At 44.2% G+C, this 25376-nt stretch overlaps 1 protein-coding gene across 3 annotated transcripts in view; it reads left to right on the forward strand.

Moving 5' to 3' along the window:
- The window catches only part of Scamp5 (secretory carrier membrane protein 5), a 68898-nt gene extending 43710 nt beyond the window's left edge, over positions 1-25188 (forward strand). Inside the window, exons 1-7 of one of the 3 annotated variants that reach the window (XM_026387725.2) lie at positions 5638-5725; positions 18168-18222; positions 18993-19121; positions 22701-22857; positions 23888-23989; positions 24430-24547; positions 24798-25188. In XM_026387725.2, coding sequence (XP_026243510.1) covers positions 18216-18222; positions 18993-19121; positions 22701-22857; positions 23888-23989; positions 24430-24547; positions 24798-24992 — 708 coding nt within the window. In that variant the 5' untranslated portion in view covers positions 5638-5725; positions 18168-18215 and the 3' untranslated portion in view covers positions 24993-25188. Of the gene's footprint in view, positions 1-5637; positions 5726-6111; positions 6172-18167; positions 18223-18992; positions 19122-22700; positions 22858-23887; positions 23990-24429; positions 24548-24797 lie in introns of those variants that run through there. The other 2 variants (XM_026387726.2, XM_077799695.1) reach the window with 2 other exon arrangements.
- Positions 25189-25376: the final 188 nt, after the last annotated feature.

The following is a 25376-nucleotide window of genomic DNA, read 5'->3' on the forward strand; positions in this document are numbered from 1 at the left end:
CTCACTAGGGCCAGGCCCAGGCCCAGGTCCAGGTTGGGACTTGTGGGGGACATTTTTCTTTCTCTGCAGTTTGTGGGAGTAGGTTTGAATGGGTACTACTGGCTGTATGATTCCTGTTCTAAGTGAACGAGTGAGCAGTAGGCAATGTTCTGGATTCCATGTTCGCAGCTGCTGGCTAGACAGCAAGAAATGTGATGAAGCCGGGTTTTAAGTAGACCACAGGGCTGTCCTGCACCCAGTACTTCTAGCTAGGCAGAGCAGCCCAGCTGGTGGAGAATCAGCGCTGCAATTGTTGGACACTTCAGACATGGGTGCCCCCAAGTGGTCCGCTGGAGGCACTGCTAGTAAAAAAGAAATAGGAGCCGCCCATGGATGGCAAGATAAAGAAGGTGGGAATGGTACTTGTTCTCTAGACTGGAGCTGCTCCAGAGAGCACTTCACCTCCTTTTATGATAACAGAACTTTATTGAGTTATAATTTACATACAATAAAATGCACATATCTTAAGTTTTTAGTTTTATGAGCTTTGATAGTTTTTATATACCTTGTAACTACCACCTACAACAAGATCTAGAATATTTGTATGACCCCAGAATTTTTTTTCTGTACCTTTCCAGTCAATCTATCTCCCTTCCCAAAGAGCAACTACTATTCTAACTTCTATCATATTAGATTTCCTGTTCCCAAACTTCATATAAGAGGTGTAAAACAGTAATTTTTTGTTGTTGTTGTTTTGAGACGGGGTGTTGCTATGTTGCTCAGACTGTCCTGGAACTCCTGGGCTCAAACAATCCTTCTGCCTCAGCTTCCTGAGTAGCTAGGATGACAAATATGTATCACAGCTTCAGCTTTATTTATTTATTTTTGGTCTGGCTTATTTTGCTCAACATGTTTTTGTAATTCATCCATGTTGTTGTATATATCAGTTGTTTTAACTTTTGAGTCATATTCCATTGTATGAATATATGAAAATTTACAAATTCATTCTCTTATTGATCATCTTTTCCAGTTTTCAGCTACTATTTGTAAGGTTGCATGCCAGGGCTGTAGCTCAGTGGTAAAGCACTAGCCTGACAGGTAGGAAGCCTAAGTTTGATCCCTGAACTAGAAAAAAAATATTAATAAAGTTGCAATAAATATTATTGGTATTTTTATGACTATGTTTTCATTTCTCTTGAGTATATCTATAGCAGAATTGCTGGGTTAAATGGTAACTTACGGGGCTGGGGTGGTGGCTCAACGGTAGAGCACTCGCCTAGCACATGCAAGGCCCCAGGTTCGATCCTCAGCACCACATAAAAATAAAGAAAATAAAGGTGTTGTGTTGTCCAACCAACTAACTAAAAACTAAACATTAAAAAAAGTAACTTATGTTTACATTATTGAGAGAGCCAGGAGTTTAACAGTGGTAAAGCATGTGCTTAGCATGCACCAGGCCCTGGGTTTAATCCCCAGCACAGCATACAGAATATACATATATACATATAGTGCATACATACTATACATTCAATCTCAATACAATTTGGGGTGGGCCACAGAGATGTATGCCTATAATCCCAGCAACTTGGGATGCTGAGGCTAAGAATTGCAAGTTCAAGGACAGCCTGGGAAATTTAGTGAGATCCTGTTTCAAAATAAAAACAAAGTGAGGCATGGTGGTGCATGCCTGTGATCCCAGCAGTCTGGGAGGCTGAGGCAGGAAGATTAGGAGTTCAAAGCCAGCCTCAGCAACTTAGCAAGGTGCTAATCAACTCAGCGAGACCCTGTCTTTAAATAAAATACTTAAAAGGCCCAGTGGCTCAGGAGGCTGAGGCAGGAGGATCGCAGGGTTGAAGCCAGCCTCAGCAATTTTTTGAGGTTGTAAGCAACCTAGTGATACCCTGTCTCAAAATGAAAAATAAAAAGGGCTAGGGATGTGGCTCAGTGGCTAAGTGTCCCTGGGTTCAATCTCCAGTACAAAATAAATAAATAATAAAAATAAAATGGCTGGGAGTGTAGCTCAGTGGCAGAGTGTCCCTGGGTTCAGTACAGGGAAGAGGGAAAAAAAAAAAAAAAGCTGAGGAACTGCCAAACTGTTTTCCAAAGTGGCTGCACCATTTTACATTCCCACCAGCAGTGTATGAATTCTGATTGCTCCATTTCCTCACCAGTAGTTATCTGTCTTTTTGATTATAGTCACTCTAGTGAATGTGAAGTTGAATCTCATTGTGGCTTTGTTTTGCATTTCCCTGACGACTAATTGTGTATTCATGTGCTTCTTCACCATTTGTATATTTTTTGGGAGACATTTCTATTCAGATTATTTGCCCATTTTAAAGTGGATTTTTGCCAGGTGGGTGTGGTGGCATTTTCCTTTAATCCCAGGTGACTTGTGAGGCTGAGACAGGAGCGTCAGAAGTTCAAAGCCAGCCTCAGCAATTTAGTGAGACACTATCTCAAAATCAAAAGGGCTGGGAATGTAGTTTAGTGGTAGTAGTAGTGGTTCAATTTTCAGTACCAAAAAATAATAGATACATCCACTTTATTTCCCTGGAAAGATCATTGTACCTATCTGATCACTTGTCTCATCTACAAATGGAGATAATAGCAGTTACTTCATACAAAAGTCATGAGGTTAAACTTCTCACTCCAACGTAGCAAAGGTTCAGTAAAAGCTAATCTTCTCCCAGAAACCCTTGGATGGACATGCCTCATTTAGCCATAGTTGGGCAGGAAAAGACGAATAGGCTAGAATTACTACTGTGGATGATTGATTATTTTTCTCAGTTACTTGCCCCTCCTTGCAATGGGATTAAACATTGCCACCATTTGTATTATGACTTTCCTTGACAACCCATGGCAGGAGGAGGGGAACTTTTCTCCCTGTCTCCAAGCGCTAATCTTAGACTTAACCTTTTTTTTTTTTTTCTTCTATTTTTGGTGGAACTGGAGATTGAACAGAGGGTCTTGCACATGGTAGGCACATGCTCTACCATTTTACTTTGAGACAGGGTTTTGCTAAATTGCCAAGGCAGGACTTGAACTTGTAATTCTTCTCCTTCAGCTCCCTGAGTAGCTGGAACTATAAGCATGTATCACTATGCCTGGCTTAATTTGGACTTTAATCTTTTGACATGCTTTGACTAACAGATGTGATAGTCTCTATATCTGAGCCAATTTGAGTTCAGGCTCTCTCACTCCTGTCTTCTACCATGAGAACGACATGTATCCAGTGCCTGGCATCCATTAAACATCTATTATGTCCCAGGCACCATTCCATGTGTTACACACATCTAGTGCCTTTATTCATTTTCTTCTCATAGGAATCCTAAAGACAAAAAGGGCTCCTTATTTTTCATATGTGGAAAGCTAAGGTTCAGTGAGAATGAGCACCTGGCTCTAATTTATGCTGCAGGCAGTCTGCCTTCTTGCCCCATGTTCATAACCACTGCACTGTACTGCTTCTCATAGTAGATGTTCAGCAAATGCCTGTTGAATAAAAGCTTGTTTAAATAACTGTCACTACTAACAGCATTGTTCCCTTCCGTTAACATAAATATAGAGGGTACAATCCCCTGGGACAAAGACATGCTTCTGACTTCAGACCTGGCTATTCTTCCTATCTCATCATTGTTAGTTTTATGGCCAAATAGGAGCCCTTCCAATTCTTCCAGTTGTGAAAAGCTGTATGTGGTCATCAGATGAAAACTTCAACATTTTCCCTATAGGATCCACATTAGCCATCAGTTATCTCTTATAATTCCATGTGGATTCTGGAGTGGAATATGGACCTCAAAGCCTTCTCATGAAGGCCGGGTAAATCTTTATATCTTTCTTGAGGCCCAGATGGACTCCCCATATCTTTCCTGTAGGAGCCATGTGTTATCATCTCTGCAGGTTCCCATTTGTCATCTCATTGGCTCCTTCCCACAGCTCTGTAAATCATCCCCAAATTGCATTATTTCAGGGATAAAGGGCAGTGACCATGTATGTGGGTGCCCCCAGGGACAGGACCAACAGAGTACTCAGTTGTCCTGCTTATAAACCTGAACTCTTCCTTTATGGTTGGACTAGTGGTGGATATTGCTTCCTGTTTAGCCCCTCCCATCCCTGAACCTCCCTCCCTTCTTCCCTCTCTGGCACTAGTTCTTGGCTGCCTTTCTTCACTCCCTCTCCTTGTCATCCCAGCTGTGGGAGTGAGGCCCCATTCCTGGCAGGCTGGAGCCAGACAATGGACTCTTATTCTGGGCAAAGAATCCCTGCAGTGTCTCCCACCCACTAAAGCCCCCTTCCAGGCCCAGGATGGTGTGGGTGAGGGGTGGGAGGTGGCGGGTACTGTGTGGGGGAGAGCAATTGGCTGGCAGGACAGAGAATGGCCCTGGCTGTGGAGATCCCACAGTAGATTTACTATGTAAACATCACTCACAATAAAAGCCTGTCTTCCATTCCCAGCCCCATTTCGCCAAGTGCACTCTCTCAACTCTCCAAATTTAGAATTTTAAAGCATTTATCCTGGTCTCTATTCTCTTTCGGTGTTCATTTCTGCATATTTCTGTGTGCCCCTCCACCTGGCCACTGGGGACTTAACCCAGGTGTGCTTTAGCACAGAGCTACACCCATAGCCCTGTTTATTTATTTAGGTACTAGGGAGTGAACCCCAGGGCACTTAACCACTGAGCCTCATCCCTAGTCCTTTTTATATATTATTTAGAGACAGGGTCTCGCTGAGTTGCTCAGGGCTTTGAAAAGTTGCTGAAGCTGGCTTTGAACTCACCATCCTCCTCACCTAGCCCTCACCTGCCTCAGCCTCCTGAGCTGCTGGGATTACAGGCTTGCCCAACTGAGCCCAGTGATTCTCTTTTATATTTTTGAGATGGAGTCTTGCTAAATTGCAGAGGCTGGCCTTGAATTTGCAGTCCTCCTGCGTCAGTCTCCCAAGTCCCTGGGATTACAGGTCTGTGCTACCATGTCAGGCTTCTGTTTCTTTTTCTAAGCCTCTCCCTTTTTTCCTATTCCTTTGTGTAGGTTATCTGTTTCTATTTCTGATTTCTTTCTCATTTCATCATACCTCCTGTCTTATTTTTTCATGTCTCTTTTCTCTCATGTCTTGTCTCCCTATGTTTCTTTTTCTATATTCATGGCTTGTCTCTCATCTGTCTTTCCGTGGTCCATATATCCATATCTATGTCTCATCTCTGTCTCTTATGTCACTCTGAGCCTTTGGCTCTGAGGAACTTCATTAGTCACCATACTCTCTTGTTCTCAAAGTTTTTTTTCTTAATCCTCCTTCCTGGCATGTCTTCGAGGCCTTTGGGATCAGCATGGGAGGTTATTCTTCCCAGTTTACAGATTTGAAAGCTGAGGCACTGGCTGCTGATGCCAGGCTCCCATCTCAAGGTCGTTTTCTTGCGCGTACTCGCCTTGCTCTTGTCCCTTAGGTGCCTGCAGACCACCTGACCCTGCCAGGGCCCGGGAACTAGCACCTCGGACAGCTCTTGGAAGGTGCGGAGGTGACCGCGCCTTCCTTCTCGCGAGCGCAGGAGAAGCCTTAAGTGTGGATTGGAAGTCTCGCGAGAGCGGCTGCAGCAGGCTGTCTGTGCGGACGCGCGAGGAACTAGCCCCTGGCGCGCGCGCGCGCGCTCCCGCCCCCAGCCTCCGCGCCGCTCGCGGCCGGCTCCGCGCCGCATCCCTCGGGTGCTTCGCAGCTTAGCGCAGCGGCCTTTTTGCAGCTGAGCGGCTGCAGCGGGTGAGTTCTGGGCCTGAAGGCTGGGAGGAGGGCTTTGTGGGGAAACTGGGAGCCGAATGGAAGGAGGGTCACCGACTCCAGCTTTATACCCCCTACACCTCACCTTTGGATACGGGGGGGCAGGCCGAGCTTCTGCAGAGGTGGAAAGTCGAGGTGACCTTTCTGTTTGGAGCTAGGGAAGAGTGCTTTGGGCGACCCCAGGCTCCTCCAGCTCCTACCAGCCCCATCTTCTGTTCCCGCAGAGGGAACCAGAGATTTGGGTGACGTCAGACCCTTGGATTCTGGAGCCTGAGCCTTGGGCCCTCCATCCCCCTCAACCCCACCTGGCGTTCCCTGGAAACCGGCCTCCTCCTCCTGGGGATGGCGCATGCAGCTGGGGATTGGGGCGACTAGAAGCTGGTGCCTGTGGCCTTCCTTGAGCCCTTCGTCACAACAGGCACCTGCAGGTGATCTAAGTAGTATCCACCCTTGTCGACCTTTGAACAGCGAGTGTGAGCTACCTTAGGGTTGCGAGGAGGGGGATGGGAGCATTGGCTCGGGCCTGGACTCCACAATAGATTTGGGTAATGAGTTGGGGCCATGGAGGTAGCTCTTTCCAATGCTGGCAGGAGTTGATATGAGGAAGGAGGAGAGGTGTGGAGCTACTGATTTGGGATGGTGGGAACCAAATTCTAGAGGTTGAGTCTGAAAATTGGCCATCACAGATTTAAATGGGTTATGTCCCGGGTTTCTCATGGGGAGATCAAGGAGGGCCTGGCAGACTTTCCCATGGACACAGGGAGAGGGGGGTGGGGAGGGAGGCAAGAGCCAGTGAATAGGAGACTTTCTGGAGGAGGTGAGATTTAAACGGAGAGAGCATCCTAGGGGAGATGGTATGGGCAAAGCATAGAGGTGGGAGTGAAGTCTGGCCCTCCTCCCTATCCATTATCCCAGCCATGTGACAGCCCATGGGGTGAGGAAGTCTGGAGAATTTTGCAACCTGTGCTCAACTCATTCTGCTTCCATAGGTCAGGACTGAAAGAGGGAGATGATTCCAGTAGGTACATGATTGGCAGAGAGCTTTTGTTTGGGGTTACACACAGGGTTGCTAGTTTAGGTTCCCTGTGAGATTGATGAGCCTGAGGGCAAAGTCTCCACTGCTGAGAGAGGACCATCTCCGCTGAATAGGTCACAGAAAGAGGGTCTTAGGTTTAGTAAAACTCAGGAATGAGTTAGTGGGGTTCTGGGAGGGGAGCTCTGTATAGGGGCCTTGGGCCCTTTGGCTATTTCTTTCCCTGGTTGGCCATGGCTGAACAAGTTGATTTCTTCCCTCTCTGGACATCTATCTGCCCCTACCTTTTTGAAATAATAGGACTAAGTATCATGCTCCCTTGAGGAAGCACTTTGTTCTAGTTTAGAGCAGCCTCCCAGTTCTTCCTCCTCTTCCTTCTTCCTGTCTGGCCCCCCACCCTCTGCAGGCTGCATTTCCTGTCCTGCTGCCAGCCTGGAGTCTGAAGGTTTCCTGGGGAAAGTGTGATACAAAGGGCTGACAGAAGTTGTGGCCCTAGCCTGTTTGGGGGAGAGCATCAGTTTTCCCATCCCACCTTTTGGGAAGATGTCCAAGTCTTAGGCAAGAACTAAATATGAATTGACTGTGCTCTGTGCAGGTCCTTCTTAGAAATTCTATCTGTGAGGGATTGAGGAAGAGATTGGATGAGAATGAGTAACCACTTAGTGTTTGACTGAGCACAAAATTTTTGCAGTGGGTTGCAGAGCAGGGATGTCTGGAAAAGCTTCCCAGAAGAGGTGGGATGTGAGAAGATGGTAATACTTAGAGGAGGTGAGAGGGCTACTGGTTTAGGGGCACTGGAAACAGACTAGTGGCTAGACATGATTTGCATGAAGCTGGTTGTGTAGGAAGCAGGTCAGCCTTTGGTAGAGAAGCACAGGGTGGCATCTGATTGGCAAAATGCCTTGAGTGCCAGACACAGGATCTGTAGAAGGCTAATGAAGAATCATCAGTGGGACAGTGATAACATGGCCAGGAAAGTGCTGTTTTCTGAGGATGATTCATAGTTCTGGGATATCAGGAATAGAGAGGGGACTGGTAATATGATAGAGACCAGAAGTAGAGCAGGAGGGGTAAACTTCCATCTCAACAGATAGGATCTGAGGAAAGAGAAAATAACCATATCTGTGCCAGGAATAAGAAGTTCATGCTGGTAAACTGGAAGCCTAAGCCTAAACTAAACTGGTATTATATATAGGTGTGTGCTACTGCACCAAGCTGAGATCCTTTAACTGAGGAACACAATTTTGCTTCTCCTAATTGCAGTTCTATGAACTTTAAGTGTAAAAGCCAGAGATTCCTCTTACCTCCTTGTTATATCCCTCCCCAAGTGAAAGGCTAGACCTGACATAAAGGTAAAGAATCTTATAGTCTTCCATTTTTGTAACTCCAGTCTCCTACTGTCCTCTGAAATCTTAAATTCTCTCTGTTCCAACCTTTGTATACAAACCAGGCAGCTTTTTCTTAGGCTCTGGCTTCTGTTCTGAATCACACATACTTTGCAGCACTGAATAGCTGACTTCTCTGTATCTGTTGCTGCCCTGATTTCTGTAACTGAACTCACTTCTGAAAGACAGCCTGGGTCCACGTTGGAACCAGGGTTAGGGAAGCAGCTTCCTTTGAGGCTCCTCAACTCTAGTTAATATTTTCCTTCCCTCTGTTTCTTTTTGTTTTCCTGGAGAATTTTAGTGCTATACCACAGTCTCCTACTCTTCATCCAATTCAATCTCTCAGAGGAGGCAGGAATACCTCCTTTAGCCACCCTTTCTACAAGCCACACATGAGTCTGGGCATCATTGGCCTTTGGCCACCTCTGCAATCTTAAACTCCTTTTCTACCACAGTTTACATCTGTTTACTGACTTGGTGACCTCAAGAAAACCTCCAGTTCTCTGATACCTCCATTTTCTCTGTCATGAGAACACCCTTGGCATCCCTCCAGGACTTCATGTTCTCAGCTACTTTGCCACTTTGCCTGTGTGCCCCATCTCAGAACTAGACTCCTAATTCTGGATTCTATACTGAGAATGTAGAATGATTCTGGAGACCATCACAGACCAGGGCAGTCTGGTTCTGCTTCTAGCAGGGTCTTGAGGCTCAGTTTTCCCTCTATCACCTGTGGAAACTTTTCTCCATGTGTTCCATTTTCTCTCCAGTCCAGTAGCTGGACTACTCTCCCAAAGCCCTTTACTCATATAGAGGATGGTCTGGGTGTGTGGGGGAGGTAGAACCACCACCTATGTTTCCTCACTTTTCTTGAATCCCAGTAGAAGAGTCCTATCCAATGCCTCCACGTGGTGCAATGAATGTTGACCCTGCATGTCTCCCAAGATATCACTGCCCATCACTTTTTTCTCCTCTCTATGGTATCTTAGCCTCTACAGTGTTTTCTTCAGTACCTGCTTCCCTGCTTATAGATATGCTCATCTCCTGTCCTGTCCTGGAGAAGACCTTTCCAACCCTGTGTTCAGCTGCTGCCACAAAAGGGATATATGACCATTGTAGAATATTTAGGAAAAAAGAAAATAACATCTCATTTTTTAAATAACATCTCATTATTAAGGGACAACTACTATTAATCTTTTGGTGTCTTGTCTTTTAGTGCTGTCACTGATATATATATTTTTTTAAATTTCAGCCAAACCAGGTAAAGTGGTGCACACTATAATTCCAGTAACTAGGGAGGCTGAGGCAGGAAGATTTCGAGTTCAAGGTTGGACTGGGTAACTTAGTGAGACCCTGTCTCATAATAAGGAAGGGCTGGGGATGTAGCTCAGTGGTAAAGTGCCCTGGGGTTCAATTCCCAGTACCTCTGAAGAACAAAACAAACACAAACAGAAAAAAAAGTCAGCCAAGCTTTTGAAAGGTTAGTCTACTAGATTTGTTCCTTCTTTTTTTCCTTCATAGATTCCTAATTTCTTGGCTGTCTGACTTCTACCCCACTACTTCCCTTCTATGACCTTCTAATTACCAAATCAGCCTGTGACTGCTCTATGGCCATGGACATTGTTGACCCAGTTGACCAGTCACAAAGATTGAGAGAGATCTGTATTCATTTTTAAAAAATTAAAAAAAATTCTTAAATACCTTTAATTAATTAATTAATTAATGTGGTGCTGAGTATCGAACCTAGCACCTCGCATGTGCTAGGCAAGTACTCTACTGCTGAGCCACAACCCCAGCCTCACAGATCTGTATTCATTGACATGAAAAATTTCCATAGGCTATAATTGAATGGAAAATAACAGGCAGTAAAAGAACATATGTAGAATAATCTCATTTCTGTCATGTATGCTTATATATATAAAAAATGAAAAACAAGCTGGGTGTGGTGGGCACATCTGTAATCCCAGTGTTTTGGGAGGCCGAGGCAGGAGGATTGCCAATTCAGAGCCAGCCTCAGCAATGGTGAGGCTCTAAGCAACTCAGTGAGACCCTGTCTCTAAATAAAATACAAAATAGGGCTGGGGATATGGCTCAGTGGTTGAGTGCCCTTGAGTTTAATTCCAAAAAAAGAAAAAAAGAAACACAATAATAACAACAACAAAAAACAACCAGGGTTGAAGGAATTAGAGCTCCGTGATAAAACATTTGCTTAGCATGTGTGAGGCAATGGGTTCGATCTCCAGTATCACAATGAAACAAACAAAAACCCACTTTGAGGCCATATATGTAATTGTGTTTTTTACATATATATGTATGATTTTTTTTTTTTTTTTTGTTTGTTTTTTAAGAAGAGAATCCTTCAGTGGCTCCCAGCCTCTTAGGGTAAATGCAAAACCTGCTCATGGCCTGGCCAATTCACTTTTTTTTTTTTTTTAATATTTTTATTATTTTTTAGTTCTCGGCAGACATAACATCTTTGTTGGTATGTGGTGCTGAGGATCGAACCCGGGCCGCACGCATGCCAGGCGAGCACGCTACCGCTTGAGCCATATCCCCAGCCCGCCAATTCACTTTTTAACCCTGTATTCCCTTTCCATCCCTCCCTCCACTTCAAGCTTTATTGGCAAGCACTCTGCCACTGAGCCACAATCCCAGCATTACATATTTTCTAAGAACATTCTAACAACAATTCTGCCTTCTTCTGTTCCTTGAATGTGCTATGCCATTGCTCTTCTGGCATTCCCGCCTGCTTTCCTGACCCTCTTTCCCTGGCCAATTCTTATTAGAAAAATGTCAAAGCTACAGAAAAGTTTAAATACTAGTGCAGTGAGCTTCAGTATACCCTTCACCTAGATTCATCAGTTGTTAACATTTGGCAACAACTTTATATGTACATATGAATTTTTGTTTTTGTAGAACTATTTGAAAGTAAGTTGTGGACCACACAGTTCTAAATACTTCATTATCTCCTAAGAACAAAGACATTTTGCTACATAACCACAATACCCAAGAAGTTTTGCATTGAACTGTAGTATTTACCAAGAAATGAGTGTATGTTCAAACTTCTCTAGGTGTCCCAAAAATATTCTTTAATAACCTGTGATTTTTAAAATCCAGCATCCAAGCCAGGTAGGTGTTGCTTGATTGTAATCCCAGCAACTTAGAGGCTGAAGATGGCAAGTTCAGGCCAGCCTGGGCAATTTAGCAAGCCCCTGTCTCAAAATGAAAAGTAAAAGAGCAGAGGATGTAGCTCAGTGGTAAAGCACTCCTGGGTTTAATTCCAGTACTGCAAAACAAACGAACTGTGTGAAGTCAAAGGAATAAGGGGTATCCATGTACCTTCACCCAGATTCACCAATTGTGTTTGCTACCTTTGCTTTGATTCTGTCAATATCTAGCCATTCATCATTTTTTTTCCTGTACTGTTTAAAACAATTTTCAGATATGATAACACTGTAACTCTAAATACTAGAGTACGTAGTTTTAAAACATATTTTAAAAGTTGTAGATGGACAAAATATCTTTTGTTTTTGTAGAACCTTTATTTTATTTATTTATTTTTTAAAATGTGGTGCTGAGGATCGAACCCAGTGCTTCATACGTGTGAGGCAAGTGCTCTGCCACTGAGCCACAATCCCAGCATTACATATTTTCTAAGAACATTCTAACAACATTTTTAATATAACCTTAATACCATCACACCCAAGAAATGTAATGTCAATAGAATAATATTATCTAGTTTAGAGTCCATATTTGTGTTTCTTCCATTATCCCAGTGATGTTTGTTAAAGGTCTCCCCCTTGAAGCACAACCCAATCAAGGTTTACACATTGCTTTTTTTTTTTTTTAAGTATTTTTTTTAGACATTGATGGGTCTTTATTTTGTTCATTTATTTATATGTGGTGCTGAGAATAGAACCCACTGCCTTACACATGCTAGGCAAGTGCCTTACCACTGAGCCACAAACCCAGGTCCCATATACACTTTGCTTTTTGTAGTTATTTGCCTTTATTCTCCTATAGTTTAGAGAAATCACTCATCTTTTTCTTTTTTTATTGTCTTTTAGGATGTTGGCATTTTTAAATAGTGTAGATCAGTTTTTAGACTGCTTCGCAACTTGGATGTGTGTGATTATTTCTCATGGTTGGTGTCAGATCAAGCATTTTGTGGCAGGAATATTACATGCCCTTCTCCATGGATAACACTGGGAGGCAATAATGTCACTTTGTTGTCACTGACACTTTTTTTTTTTTTCTTTTTGGTACCAGAGATTGAATTCAGGGGCACTGAACCACATCTCCAGCCCTATTTTGTATTTTATTTAGAGACAAGGTCTCACTGAGTTGCTTAGTGCTTTGCCATTGCTGAGGCTAGCTTTGAACTCATGATCCTCCTGTCTCAGCCTCCCAAGCCGCTGGGATTACAGGCATGAGCCACCGTGCCCAGCATTGTCATTGACATTATTGGTAAAATTTATACTTGGTTATGGTGGCATCTGTGAACTTTCCTTCAGGGTAAAAATGACTTTTCTCCTTTTGAGTCAGTCAGCTTTTTGTTGATGTGACCGAAATACCCAATTAGAACAACTTAGAGAGCTGGGGATATAGTTCAGTTGGTAGAGTGTTTGCCTTGCATGCACAAGGCCCTGGTTTCAATCCCCAGCACCACATACACACAGAACAACTTAGAGGGGGAAAAGTTTATTTTGGCTCACATTTCAGAGGTTTAGTACGTGGTAGATTGAGTCCATTGCTCTCGGCCCAAGGTGAGGTAGATTATCATGGTGGAGAAAAGGTGCTCTATTCATGGTGTCCTGGAAGCAGAGAGGAAGGGGAAGGGCCAGTAGGGAAGATGAAACCTTCTAGATGAATCTCTCCCAGTGACCCACCTTCTCCAGCTATGCCCCACCTATTTACAGTTACCATCTAGTTCATTCAAACTAGGGTGGACTGATTAGGTTACAGCTCCCACAGACCAGTCATTTCACCTCTGAACATTTCTGCATTAACACAGGAGCTTTTGGGGGACAACTCATATCTAGATGGTAGCACTTATGTAATTATTAAGTCATGTTAGGGCTAATCATTCCTCTAAGACCTCATGACTCTCCTCTTCAACTGTCTTTCAACTAGTGGTTTTAGAGGCTACTGATGTTGTTTGCCTGAATTAGCTATTGCATTAATGATTGTGAAACTGGGAGATTTTTCTCATTCTCAGCCTCATTTATGGCTGTGTTCTGCAAAGACCTTTTGCTCCTTTTTTTAAAAAATATTTATTTATTTATTTTTTATTTTATTGGTGGACACAACATCTTTGTTTATATGTGGTGCTGAGGATCGAACCCTGGCCGCACGCACGCCAGACGAGCGCGCTACCGCTTGAGCCACATCCCCAGCCCAACCTTTTGCTTCTTACTTATTCCATCTCTCTCTCTTTTTAGGGGGGAGCGGATAGGGGTACTTGGGATTGAGCTTAGGGGCACTCGACCACTGAGTGACATCCCTGGTCCTATTTTTTGTATTTTATTTGGAGATAGGGTCTCACTGAGTTGTTTAGCACCTCACTTTTTTGCTGAGGCTGTCTTTGAACTTACGATCCTCCTGTCTCAACCTCCCGAGCCACTGGGATTATAGGCGTGTACCACCACACCAGCTTCATTTTCTTATTTTTTTGAGAGAATCTTCCTAAATTTTCAGGCTGGCCTGGAACTTGTGATCCTCTTGCCTTAGCCTCCAAAATATTCTCAGCATAATTGCTGAGAATATAGGCATGTGCCACAGCTTCTAGCTCATTTTATTTTTTTGATATTCTAATAGTCCCAAATTTGGTAGATCATAGCCCCTTCAGGGTGGTTCCTGTGTCCCTTTGACATGCCTCTTTAGTTGTTGAGTGTTTTCTTATTATTTTTGGTACCACAGTGTGTTCCATTCTAACCTTGTAGGACATTTCCTGTCCTAGTTTGGGGCCAGCCATACATATTTTTTAAATGTTGAGTTAAAATCCAGCTACTACAGAGCTCTTTCATACTCTAACAGGAAGAACCTGTGTTCCCTCCATCAACACCTTAACTTATTGTCTCTGTGTTAGAGTGCATGTGACAAAGCTTCAAAATCACAACAGGATCAACAGTAACAGTAAGCCTGCTAAAATTCAAGATTTCTTTTTCCTCTTTCTTTTTTTTCTGAGGTACTGGGAATTGAATCCAGGGGCACATGCCACTGAGCTATATCTCCAGACCTTTTCATTTTTTATTTTGAGACAGGGTCTTGCTATATTGCTAAGGCCAGCCTTGAACTTGTGATCTTTCTGCTTCAGCCTCCCAAAAAGGGATTATAGACATGCACCACCATGCTCTGCTAAAATTCAAGATTTCTTTCCAGTTATTTTGTCCTTGAGGTATATCTTTTTAAGAGAACACAGAGTACTATGATCCAAAGATACTAGGCAAATTACTTTTTCTATGAATGTTACCAATTTAATATACACATAGCTTCATTTGTTTATGTTTGTTTCAGTTTTAGAGTTTGCTTTTCTTTCTGGCTTGTTTTTGAATATGCAAGTCTTTGTATATACAAAAGTATATAAAAAACTTTACCCAAAGAAGTCTCTCTAGGAGCTGGGGTTGTTAGCTCAGTGATAGAGCACTTGCCAAACAAGTGTGAGACCCTGGGTTCAATCTCTAGTACCAGTAGTACCATTAAAAAAACAAACAAACAAACAAAAAAAAGTCTCTCTCAAGGTCCTAGCCCTTCCATCGTGTAAGTGACTATTTCATTACTTTCTGGTTTGTTCTTCCTGTATTTTTTCCCCAAACTAAGCAAATTCATGTGCATGTTCTTACTTCCCCTTCTTTTGCACATAAGGAGTAGCATTCTATTTATACTTTTTTGTACTTTGCTTTTTTTTTTTTTTTTTGTGCCAGGAATTGAACCCAGGGGCACCTAACCACTGAGCCACATCCCCAGCCCTTTTTATTTTTTTTATTAGAGACAAGGTCTCACTAAGTTGCTTAGGGCCTTGCTAAGTTGCTGAGGCTGGCTTTGAACTTGTGATCCTCTTGCCTCAGCCTCCCAAGCTGCTGGAATTACAGGTGTGCAACTCCACACCTGGCTGTAGTTTGCTTTTTAAAAAATTTAATATATCCTGGAAATCTTTCCTTAGTAATTCATAGAACTTATCTTCATTCTTCTTTTTTTTTAAAGAGAGAGTGAGTGTGTGTATGTGTGTGTGTGTGTGTGTGTGTGTGAGAGAGAGAGAGAGAGAGAGAGAGAATTTTTAGTTTTCGGCAGACACAACATCTTTGTTTGTATGTGGTGCTGAGGATCGAACCTGGGCCGCACGCATGCCAGGCAAGCACACTATGGCTTGAGCCACATCCCCAGCCCTCTTCATTCTTTTTTATATCAATGTAATAGTCATCATTTAGGTTGCTTTCAACAATTTGCTATTACAAATACTGTCACTGTTGAATAGTGTATTTGTTGTTTCTTATTTGTGGATAAATAAGATTTGGGGGTCAAGAGGAAAAATATTTTTGTTCTCTCCCTTTATTTTTTTTTCCTTATGTTTTTCTTCTTAAAACAAAGGTAACATATTATATTAACTGTTCTATATCTTGCTGTTTTTGATCTACTGGTGATTGTGGAGATTTTTTCATCCTTAAACCTGGAAGTTCTTAACATTTTCTTTTTAAACAGGCCAGGTTATGGTGGTGCATGCCTATAATCTGAATTACTCTGGAGGCTGAGGCAGGGATTGCAAGTTTGAGGCCAATCTGGGCAATTTAGGGAGACCCTGTCTCAAAATAAAATATAAAAAGGGATAATGCCCCAGGTTCAATCCCCAGTATTGAGGAGGGGAGGGGAGTAACAGTTGTAGAGCATTTTTAGAAATAGCTGTGGAACTGTCCATTGTATGACAGTACCATTTATTTCATAAACCCTTTATTGATAGTCAGATAGCTTGTTTCCAGTTCTTAATTTACATGTTACATGTTACAATTATGCAACTGTGGATGGGTATCACTTCATGCACATCTCTATCATGCCTTGTGTATATATGTGTGTGTGTGTGAGTGTGTGTGTATGTGTGTATGGTTGTAGATGGACACAATACCTTTATTTTATTATTATTATTAATTTATTTTTTTATGTGGTGCTGGGGATTGAACCCAGTGTCTCATGCATGCTAGGCAAGTACTCTACCACTGAGCCACAACCCTGGCCTTGTGCCTTGTTTCTTTTTGTGGTAGATATTGCTGGATTTTTTTTTAAATATTTCTTTTTTTAGTTGTAGTTGGACACAATACCTTTATTTTTATGTGGTGCTGAGAATTGAACCCAGAGCCTCGTACATGCGAGGTGATCGCTCTACTGCTGAGCCACAACCCCAGCCCCAGATGTTGTTGGATTTTTGTCTCTGTATTTGATTCAGTACCATAAAGGGGCCACAGAAAATTTTAATTGCCTAGATTAAGTTCAGAGGATTTTGACTGGAATGCAAATTTTTTAAATTGAAGTACAGATTGAACATTTCCAATACAAAAATACAAAATCCTTAGAAATCCAATCATGCTCTGAAAGTTTCAGATTTTGGAGCATTTTTAATTTTTAGGTTCGAGATGCTCAACAGAAAAACTAAAAAATGTGATAAAATGTGAAAAACTGGAATCAAACACTTCAGGTGACAAGCATTTTCGATCAGGAATGCTTGACCTATGTATATAACACAGGAAAGTATACAAATTGTAACTGCATGCTTAGTGAATTTTCCCAAGATCTACACCTCTGTATCTAGCATGTGGGTCAGGCACAACCATTTTAGGCAGCTCAGATGCTTGCACCCTGTCACTGCTTCTCAATGATAATACTGCCTTCATTTCTAACATCATAGATTAGATTTGCTAGTTTTAAAACTTTAGATAAATCTCGGCCAAACATAGACATGTTACATTGCCTTAGGACTTGTAACATTTCTGCTTTTCGTTACAGATGTGTCCACCAAAGTTACTATTCCAGCAGTTATCTAGGGCTCACTAGCTTCCTTGGCCTTAACTCAACAATGATTACTTAATGTGTATCCTAGCCAGGCTTCTGCTCAAGTCCCAACCACATGTCAGCAAGAAGCCCTGCTGGGTGTCTCCCAATGCTGCAAACCACGTATGTCCATAATTCAGTTTTCTTGTCTGCCCTGGACCCCAGTCCTCTTCTCACACTGTTCTCCTACTTCCCCAGGCGCCTTAAAATCCCTTCACACTTGCCTCCAGCCTCATCTGCTGCTCCCACCACATTTTTACTCTTTGCTTTGACCACAGCAACTTTCATTCCCTTACAAATATGAAGCTCCTTCACACATGAGTGTCTGTGGGATTCTTCCCCTCTGCCTACCTCAAAGACTGCCATGCTCTGGGTAACTCCTCTTCATTCTCCAGGTGTTTGATTACTGCTTATATTTTATTTCCCTGATTCTCAAGATCAGGTTAGATCACCTTGATAGATGCTATGATGTTTTCAGAGCAGCCCTTCTTCCCTGCATAATTAGTGGCAGGGTTATTGACTATTTCATGTGGAGGGCAGGGACCACATCTGTTCTGCTCACACTCTGCTTGGTGCCTGGCAGCTAAGTATCAATAAGTGAACAAATGACTGAAGGCTACAGGGAGGAGGGAGGACATCTCAGCCTGTGTTTAGGATCAAGGAACAGTTTCCTCTTTCTGAGGTCTTTGGTCCCTTGAGTCTTCACTGTCACTTGGCTTTCCTTGCATGAGGTCCCCTCCATGAAAGGAATCAAGAGAAACTTTGTACCTTGAGGCAAAGGGTAGGAGTAGCTGGAAGGATGTGGCTGGTGAATGGTGGCTCTGTGAAGTGGGGAGCTGACTCCACTGGGTTTTTTCCACTGTGGGAATGAGCCAGGTCCGTCTCTAGGAGACTGCAGCCCAGCTGGGGCTTAGAAAGGTACTAGGTTGGGTGGGTCCCGGAATCTCACCCTTTTCTGGCTTTTTCCTTTCAGTTCAGGACAAAGAGTTGTGGGCAGGCCTCTGGGCCAACTGGTACCAACATGGCAGGTAAGTAGAGGGATGGGCTGGGTGGGTAGATTGAGTGAACAAAAGATATTCCTTGTCACGTTATTTCCTCTAGTCTTTGGAGGTCAGGCTCTTTCTGTCTTCTTGTCCCAGGTGTTTCTTACTCTCCCCACTAAAGCCTATCTGAGAACCTATCTGAGGGCTAGTCAGCTGTCTAGTCCTCTGTCAGATCTCTCTGATCCTGGGGATTGAGCATCTTAATTTCCCTGTCTAGCTGACCCATTGACTGATTAGCAGCCTGGCTGGCCCAGCCCCCTTCCCCTCTGTCACTGTTCTTTTCTAATACTCTGAGACCTCTTCTTTCTGGTTTCTGAGTGTCAGATTTTTGAAGGCTCCAAGGTACAGAGTGCCAGCTGGAGGAAACTTTAGGGACTATGTAACACCACTGGACAAACTGGATTCTGGAGAGGGGCAGTGATTTAAATGAATGAGTGTTGGGGTGGAGGCTGGGACTCACATCTCTTCACTCTCACCTATCCTGTTTCCTCTGCTTGGAACTGGCTTCCCACTGAGAAGTGTGTCTCACCCAGTGAATAGTCTTTATTTTTTATTCTTCTGAGGGACATCATTTCAGGACCTTTGGTTACATTGGGATCATCTTGGCAGACCTGGGAAGTAGGGATACCTGGGTGGGATTAGCAAAGCAGCCAGTGGCCCCGGGGGCTGAGCAGGTAACTTGGCCAGGGAGGGGAGTGGCATATTGGACTGTAGGGAAGGGAAACATTATGCCATATGGTGTGCCTCACCCACAGAAAAAGTGAACAACTTCCCACCATTGCCCAAGTTCATCCCACTGAAGCCATGTTTCTACCAAGACTTCGAGGCAGACATCCCTCCCCAGCATCTCAGCATGACTAAGCGCCTCTATTACCTCTGGATGTGTGAGTACTGTGGGGATGGAGTGGGCTAGGGTGGGTGGGGAGGAAGGAAAACTGGGGGGGCTGGGCATTGGGGTAGGGAGCCCACAGGCCTGGCTGTCCTTCAGTCCCATGTGTGGCCTCTGAGTAGACCAGGAAGTCTTTCCCCTGGCTTCCAGCAGTCTCCTTTCATAGACTAATTCCTGAGCTGGACCTCAGTTTCCTCCACTGAGGCCTTTCTTTCCTTCCTTCCCTTCCCCATCTTTCATTTATAGAGCCTTGGGTTAGAGTTCTCTTTTTTTCAGTCTAATTCCTCTTGTTTTGCTTCCCTTCCCCTTTCCACTTGAGTAGCTTTACAGGGAACTCTGGTAACCTGAGGATTCTGGATTTGGAAGAGAATTCTTCCCTCAAAGCCTCATTTTTCTTGCTTTCTCAAGGAGATTGCTCAAAGAGAAAAGCATTCAACTGTGAGTTGGGAGACATGGATCCAGTTTGTTTTATGGCTTCACTTCCCAAGCAGCAGATTCCCCATTTGTAGAAAGAGAATTGGTTTAGTAATTGCTATGGTTCCATGTAGCTGTGTGGTTTATATTTCTAGGAGTATAGAGTTCTTTTTTTTTTTTTTTTTTTAGAGAGAGAGAGAGAGAGAGAGAGAGAATTTTTTTTAACATTTATTTTTCAGTTACGGGGAACACAACATCTTTGTTTGTATGTGGTGCTGAGGATCGAACCCGGGCCGCACGCATGCCAGGCGAGCGCGCTACCGCTTGAGCCACATCCCCAGCCCGAGTATAGAGTTCTAATGTTGCAAGGTTTTGAGGCTGAGAGTCTAAAGTCCCCCACTTCTGATGATCTGTGGCAAGTTGAAGAGAAAGGTGTCATCAAAGGGGAATGGGACTTGGCTGTGCCCAGGTTGGTTTGAAGGCACTGCTTTGGCACATGAGGAGAGGGCAGGCTGCTGGTCCTGTGCAAGGTACCATCCTCAGGGAGCCCCAGACACCACAGTTGTGATCTGTCATATTTGACTTTCCCTTGAATCAGGCCTGCACAAATAGGTAGATGATTGATTTTGCCAAGAAGGTGGGTAAGAATGCTGGCTTTACAGCAGAGCCTTCATGGGATGGTAGAAAGCGTAAAGGGTCAGAGTTGGGTGCATACCTATTGTCTCATCTACTCAGGAAGGATTGTTTGAGCCTGCAAGTTCAAGATCAGCCTGAGCAACTTAGTGAGAACTCATTAAAAAAACAAATAAACAAACAAAAAAATTAAAAAGAAAACGAAGAATAGATGGTTAGGCGATAAGCCAAGTTTCAAGGCCCGGCTTGTCCTTTGGGTAGAGAAGGGATCTGCTCAAAGGAGTTCCCTCCCTGTAACATGAGAGAAGGAAGGGATGGGGCAGCTGTGGGTAGATCTGTAGATGTTAAGAAAAAAATGAGGAGTTACCTCTCTTGGCTTCCATTCTTTTCCATCAGAAATGATGTAGGCACGGGGGCGGGAACTTTCGGATAGATGAGTCCAGAATGAGAGCAAGTTTGTGGCAGAGGGTCAGGATACCTGCTAAAGAAACCTGGCCCCTAAGATTTCTGGATCATGTAAAAGGTCCATTTGAGGTTACCTGCTATGAATTTTAGTCCTGCTAGGCTTTTCTGTGGCACCCTGCCCCCAACACACACACACCCACCAGGGACTTTCAGCTTAGGTGCAAATAGTCATCCAGAGTGAGTGTGACCAGAAGACAGGGCAGGGGAGTGTAATGAATTATGAACTTTATGCTGGATGAAGAGAGGAGTGAAGATAGTAAAACTCATGGGTAGAGAAAGGATGTCCATTCCAAAGAGGGAGTAGAATAATTGTAGCAGAGCACTAGAGCAAATAAGCTAGAGAGGGGTATGATTGGAAAGAGAGATGTCAACCAATATGATAAATGGTTACTGTCTTTTTTTTTTATATATATTGTTTAGTTGTAGATGGACACAATACCTTTATTTTATTTATTTATGTGATGCTGAGTATCAAACCTAGTGCCTCACACATGCTAGGCAAATGCTTTACCACTGAGCCCCAGCTCCAGCCTGGTTAGTACCTTTTCTATGTAAAAAGCAAATAAAATCAGTAAGAATATTAAGGCTCCAGGAAATTGTGTAGCATGAACAAGGATGGTAGTAGGACAGCTGGAATACATTGGAAAAAGTGTCCATACTTGTTATGAGGGGCTCTGAGATGGTCATACCTGCATACAAGTGACAGAGTTGTCAGGCCAGATCAGATTTGGGAAGCACTGTGTGACCCTGGCTTCCTGGAACTCCACTCCTGGGGAGATCTCATCCAGAAGCTGGATTTAAGGGCTATAAATATCTCCTTAAGTCCTTATTAGGTGCCTGCTAGATGCTTGGGTCCTGAGGAAATATATATAAGCCTGAGATGTGGAAGGATTCTATTCAGAACCACAGATGCTTGGCTGTTTGAGGCCAAGATTGAGCGGCCCTTGCTTTGTCTATTCAGTAGATCTTGTAGATTCAGTTCAGTGTTCCAGGAAGGGAGCACCCTGATGTCAGAAAACCGAGGTGTGTGAGAGTACCAGCATTGATTTTTTTTTTTTTTTAAGTAAGGAGTCTTTGAGGCACCTGTTGGCTGTGACCCTATAATACTGTGATTCCTAGGCTCAGCTAGATGAAGTGGAGACAGAGGAGGGAAAGCCTGGATCTATCTTGGGGAGCGTCTAGTCTGACTGATGGTTTGTATTTGGGGAACTATGAGAGCATCTTAGGTCTGCAGGAGGCCAGAGGGGTGAGAGATAAGTAAGGAAGGCTTCTTGAAGGAGGAAGCTTGATAGCTGTCTATGAAATTGATTAAAGACTGAGATCCCGATATCACTGCATATCCCATTTAAGTGCAGGGGAGATGTCACAGTGACTTGGAGAGATGTTTCCACAAAGCCTTTTGCTTTTGCTTTTTCATGCCCCTACCTTGCAAGTGAAGGTATAAGATGCCTTGGGCTTAGTGACTGCTGCAGGTCTGGGAGGATCAGGGACTGAAGCCTTTCTGTTTTGTGGTGCTGGGATTCATATGTAGGGCCTGGTACATTTTAGGCACATGCTCTACCACTGAGCTATATCCCTAGTCCAAAGACCTTTCTTACAAGAACATTTCTACCACCCTGAGGCTTGGGGGCCCTTAAAAGGGGCTTGATGGGCAGAAACTCTGGGTTCCTGTTCTGGAGACTCTTTGTTCTCTGGATTTCTCAGATTCCCAGAAGTGGGTATGGGGAGGGGTTTGGTCAAAGCTTCCAACTTTTTTCTTATAGTCTGTACTCCTCTGTATATGTTTGTGTGTCTTGTGTGTCTGTGTGTATGTATTCATTGATATGGGTTGTGGGTCTTCTGTGTGGGTGTGAATCTATAAATGTGGTTTGTTTTTGTATGTGTATATCCGTGTGTGTCTACATCTCTCTGTTTGTGCTACTGGCATGTGTTTATGGGTCTGTGTTGAGTTCTGGGTATGTGTTATCCATGTTTGGGTGCTCACGTATCTCTGAATGGTCTTGGATGCACGTGTGCATGTTGGTGTCTGTCTCTGTGTGTGCATGTGCTCCTGGGTCTGCAGTGAACAGCATCACACTGGCCGTGAACCTGGTGGGCTGTCTTGCGTGGCTGATCGGAGGCGGGGGAGCCACCAACTTTGGCCTCGCCTTTCTCTGGCTCATCCTCTTCACACCCTGCTCCTACGTCTGCTGGTTTCGGCCCATTTACAAGGCCTTCAAGTAAGTGGTTGGCACTGACCCTAGCTCCTAGCCCTATTTGTCCACTCCCTTTTTTTCTTTTCTACATCTTCTCTCTCTGCCATCACCCTACCTCCCCCAATATCACTTTCCCTTGTTCACCATTGCCTCAGATTGTTGTGGGGCTAGAGCTTCCTGGAAGCTCCAGGCTGGGGTGAGATGGCTGGGAGAACCTTCCTGTTAATTCTTTCCCTTCCACTCTGTCTTTGGGAGTGGAGGACACAGAGACCAGATCTAATTTCTATCTTCTCCCATCACCTTTCTTGGTGGAGCTGCCCATCCTTGATTGGTGATAAGAAGACCATTTAACAATGTGCCAGTGGAAACAGCTATCTATCAACCATTGGTACTATTCATGTGCAAATGAAGTCATCTGACTCTGTACCAAAGGGAGCACTTATCCATGTGTCAGTGGCATTGACTGTCTTGATCCTGTGAGTGCCCATTTAGTGCCAAATAGGATTTCAACCTTTGTGCCAATGGAACATACCAACAAGGCTGTTTGTCTTGATGTCAGTAGACTATCCTAATGGGACCTTAATTTTTTTTTTTTTTTTGTCAATTATTAGTCCATCTGTCTATGTGCCAGCTAGTTGTCTTCGTACCAATAAGGTATCCATTCAGTGCCAGTGGAATTTTCTGACTCTGGGCCTATGGGACCATCCATCCATGTACCAGTATGTTTTAGTGCCAATGTGGCTACCCTTGAGAGTGGGGCTGCTTGCTTCTGCCCCAATGAAGCCATCTAATTCTATGCCAATGGGGCCATCCTTCCATGTGCCAGTGGTTGGTCTATTTATGAGGAGATCCCCTCCCTGTGTAAATGTTGCATACACAGGTCAAACCCATGGAAACATTCAAAGATTTATGGATAAAGGGTATCCCATTCTGGTCTCTCAATTAAGGCCAGATTAAGGCCTCCATTATGCATTCACTTCAACTTAAAAAGTCTTGGGGTCCTTGAAGGCAGGGAAACCCTGGCTGTTTGCTTAGGCCATCTTCTCTGATGCAGGACCGACAGCTCTTTCAGCTTCATGGCATTCTTCTTCACCTTCACGGCCCAACTGGTCATCAGCATCATCCAGGCTGTGGGCATCCCAGGCTGGGGCGTCTGGTAAGAGGCAGGGGACTGGCTTGGGGCTGGTAGGAATGACACCTTGGGTGTTTCCTTTGCTTACCTCTGTGTGCTAAACTGCCTAGACTGTGAGAACACTGTGGGTGACTAGTTAATGGAAGAGTGAAAGGATTCAGGACAGTGTAGTAGCCACCACCAGTGAATTAAGGGAAGGAGAATTGGGCAGTGGTTTCTGGGTAGCTGGGAAGTGTCCAGCATTGTGGGAAAACCTTAGGGAAGGAAGCCTTGCATCTGATCCCTAAGGAAGGGGTCTTCCTGAGCCACTGATACAGGCCCTTGGGTATCAGTAAGATAATCCTTCTGCATCCAATGATGTGGTTCCTCCCTGTGGCAATGGAATTGGCTCCCTGCCCCAGTGGGATGTATCTGGGTATGCCTCCTTCTGCCTGCATTGCCCCACAGCTGGCCTTTTCTTACAGTGGCTGGATCGCCACCATCTCCTACTTCGGGACAAACATTGGCTCAGCAGTGGTGATGCTCATTCCCACCATCATGTTCACAGTTGTGGCTGTCTTTTCCTTCATCGCCCTCAGCATGGTATGTGGCCATCTCAAAGGTGAGAGGGTGGGTTTGGGAAGGGACTATGATCTGAAACAATCCTTTCTCCAAATTACAAGAGGAGCCAGAGGTTTTCCAAGTTAACTCACTCTGGAATTACCTGCTAGACTTTCCTACTGGTGCACAGTGCATGGGCCAGGAGGGAGGACTGGTTTTTACATGTGGATCCCATCTGTTTCCTGGATAGGCTGCCTCTTTGGATTAACTCTTCCTTATCCTTCTTCTACAGGTTCATAAATTCTATCGGGGAAGTGGGGGAAGTTTCAGCAAAGCTCAGGAGGAATGGACCACAGGGGCATGGAAGAACCCACATGTGCAGCAGGCAGCCCAGAATGCAGCCATGGGGGCAGCCCAGGGTGCCATGAATCAGCCGCAGACTCAGTATTCCGCCACCCCTAACTATACATACTCCAATGAGATGTGAGCCAGCCAAGTCTACAGGAGGCAGGGCTGGGGGCCAGTGGGACAGGGGGCTCAAGCTACAGCATCTGTTGTGGTAACCAAGCAGGGTTTCCCCTTCCCTTTTCTCCTCCTCCCGAACTTTGTACAAAGAATCAGAGTTATATATATATATATATATATATATATGTATATGTCTATTCCCTGCCCCCACTTTTTGGTTCCTGCTCTTAGATCTTTAAGAGCTGTGGGTTGCACGTGGAGCTGTCCCGTGCAGTGGTAGCTGTGTCTATGTCCCCTTGTGAAATAGTTGCAGTGAAGGTCTCTTGTTGTGGTGCTAGCTGTATGTTTAGAACTAAACCAGCCCCCCCACCCTCACCAGGCTGCCCCCTCTGACCCTGACCCAGGG

This window comes from Urocitellus parryii, chromosome 6 (genome assembly GCF_045843805.1).
Source record: "Urocitellus parryii isolate mUroPar1 chromosome 6, mUroPar1.hap1, whole genome shotgun sequence".
NCBI lineage: Eukaryota > Metazoa > Chordata > Mammalia > Rodentia > Sciuridae > Urocitellus > Urocitellus parryii.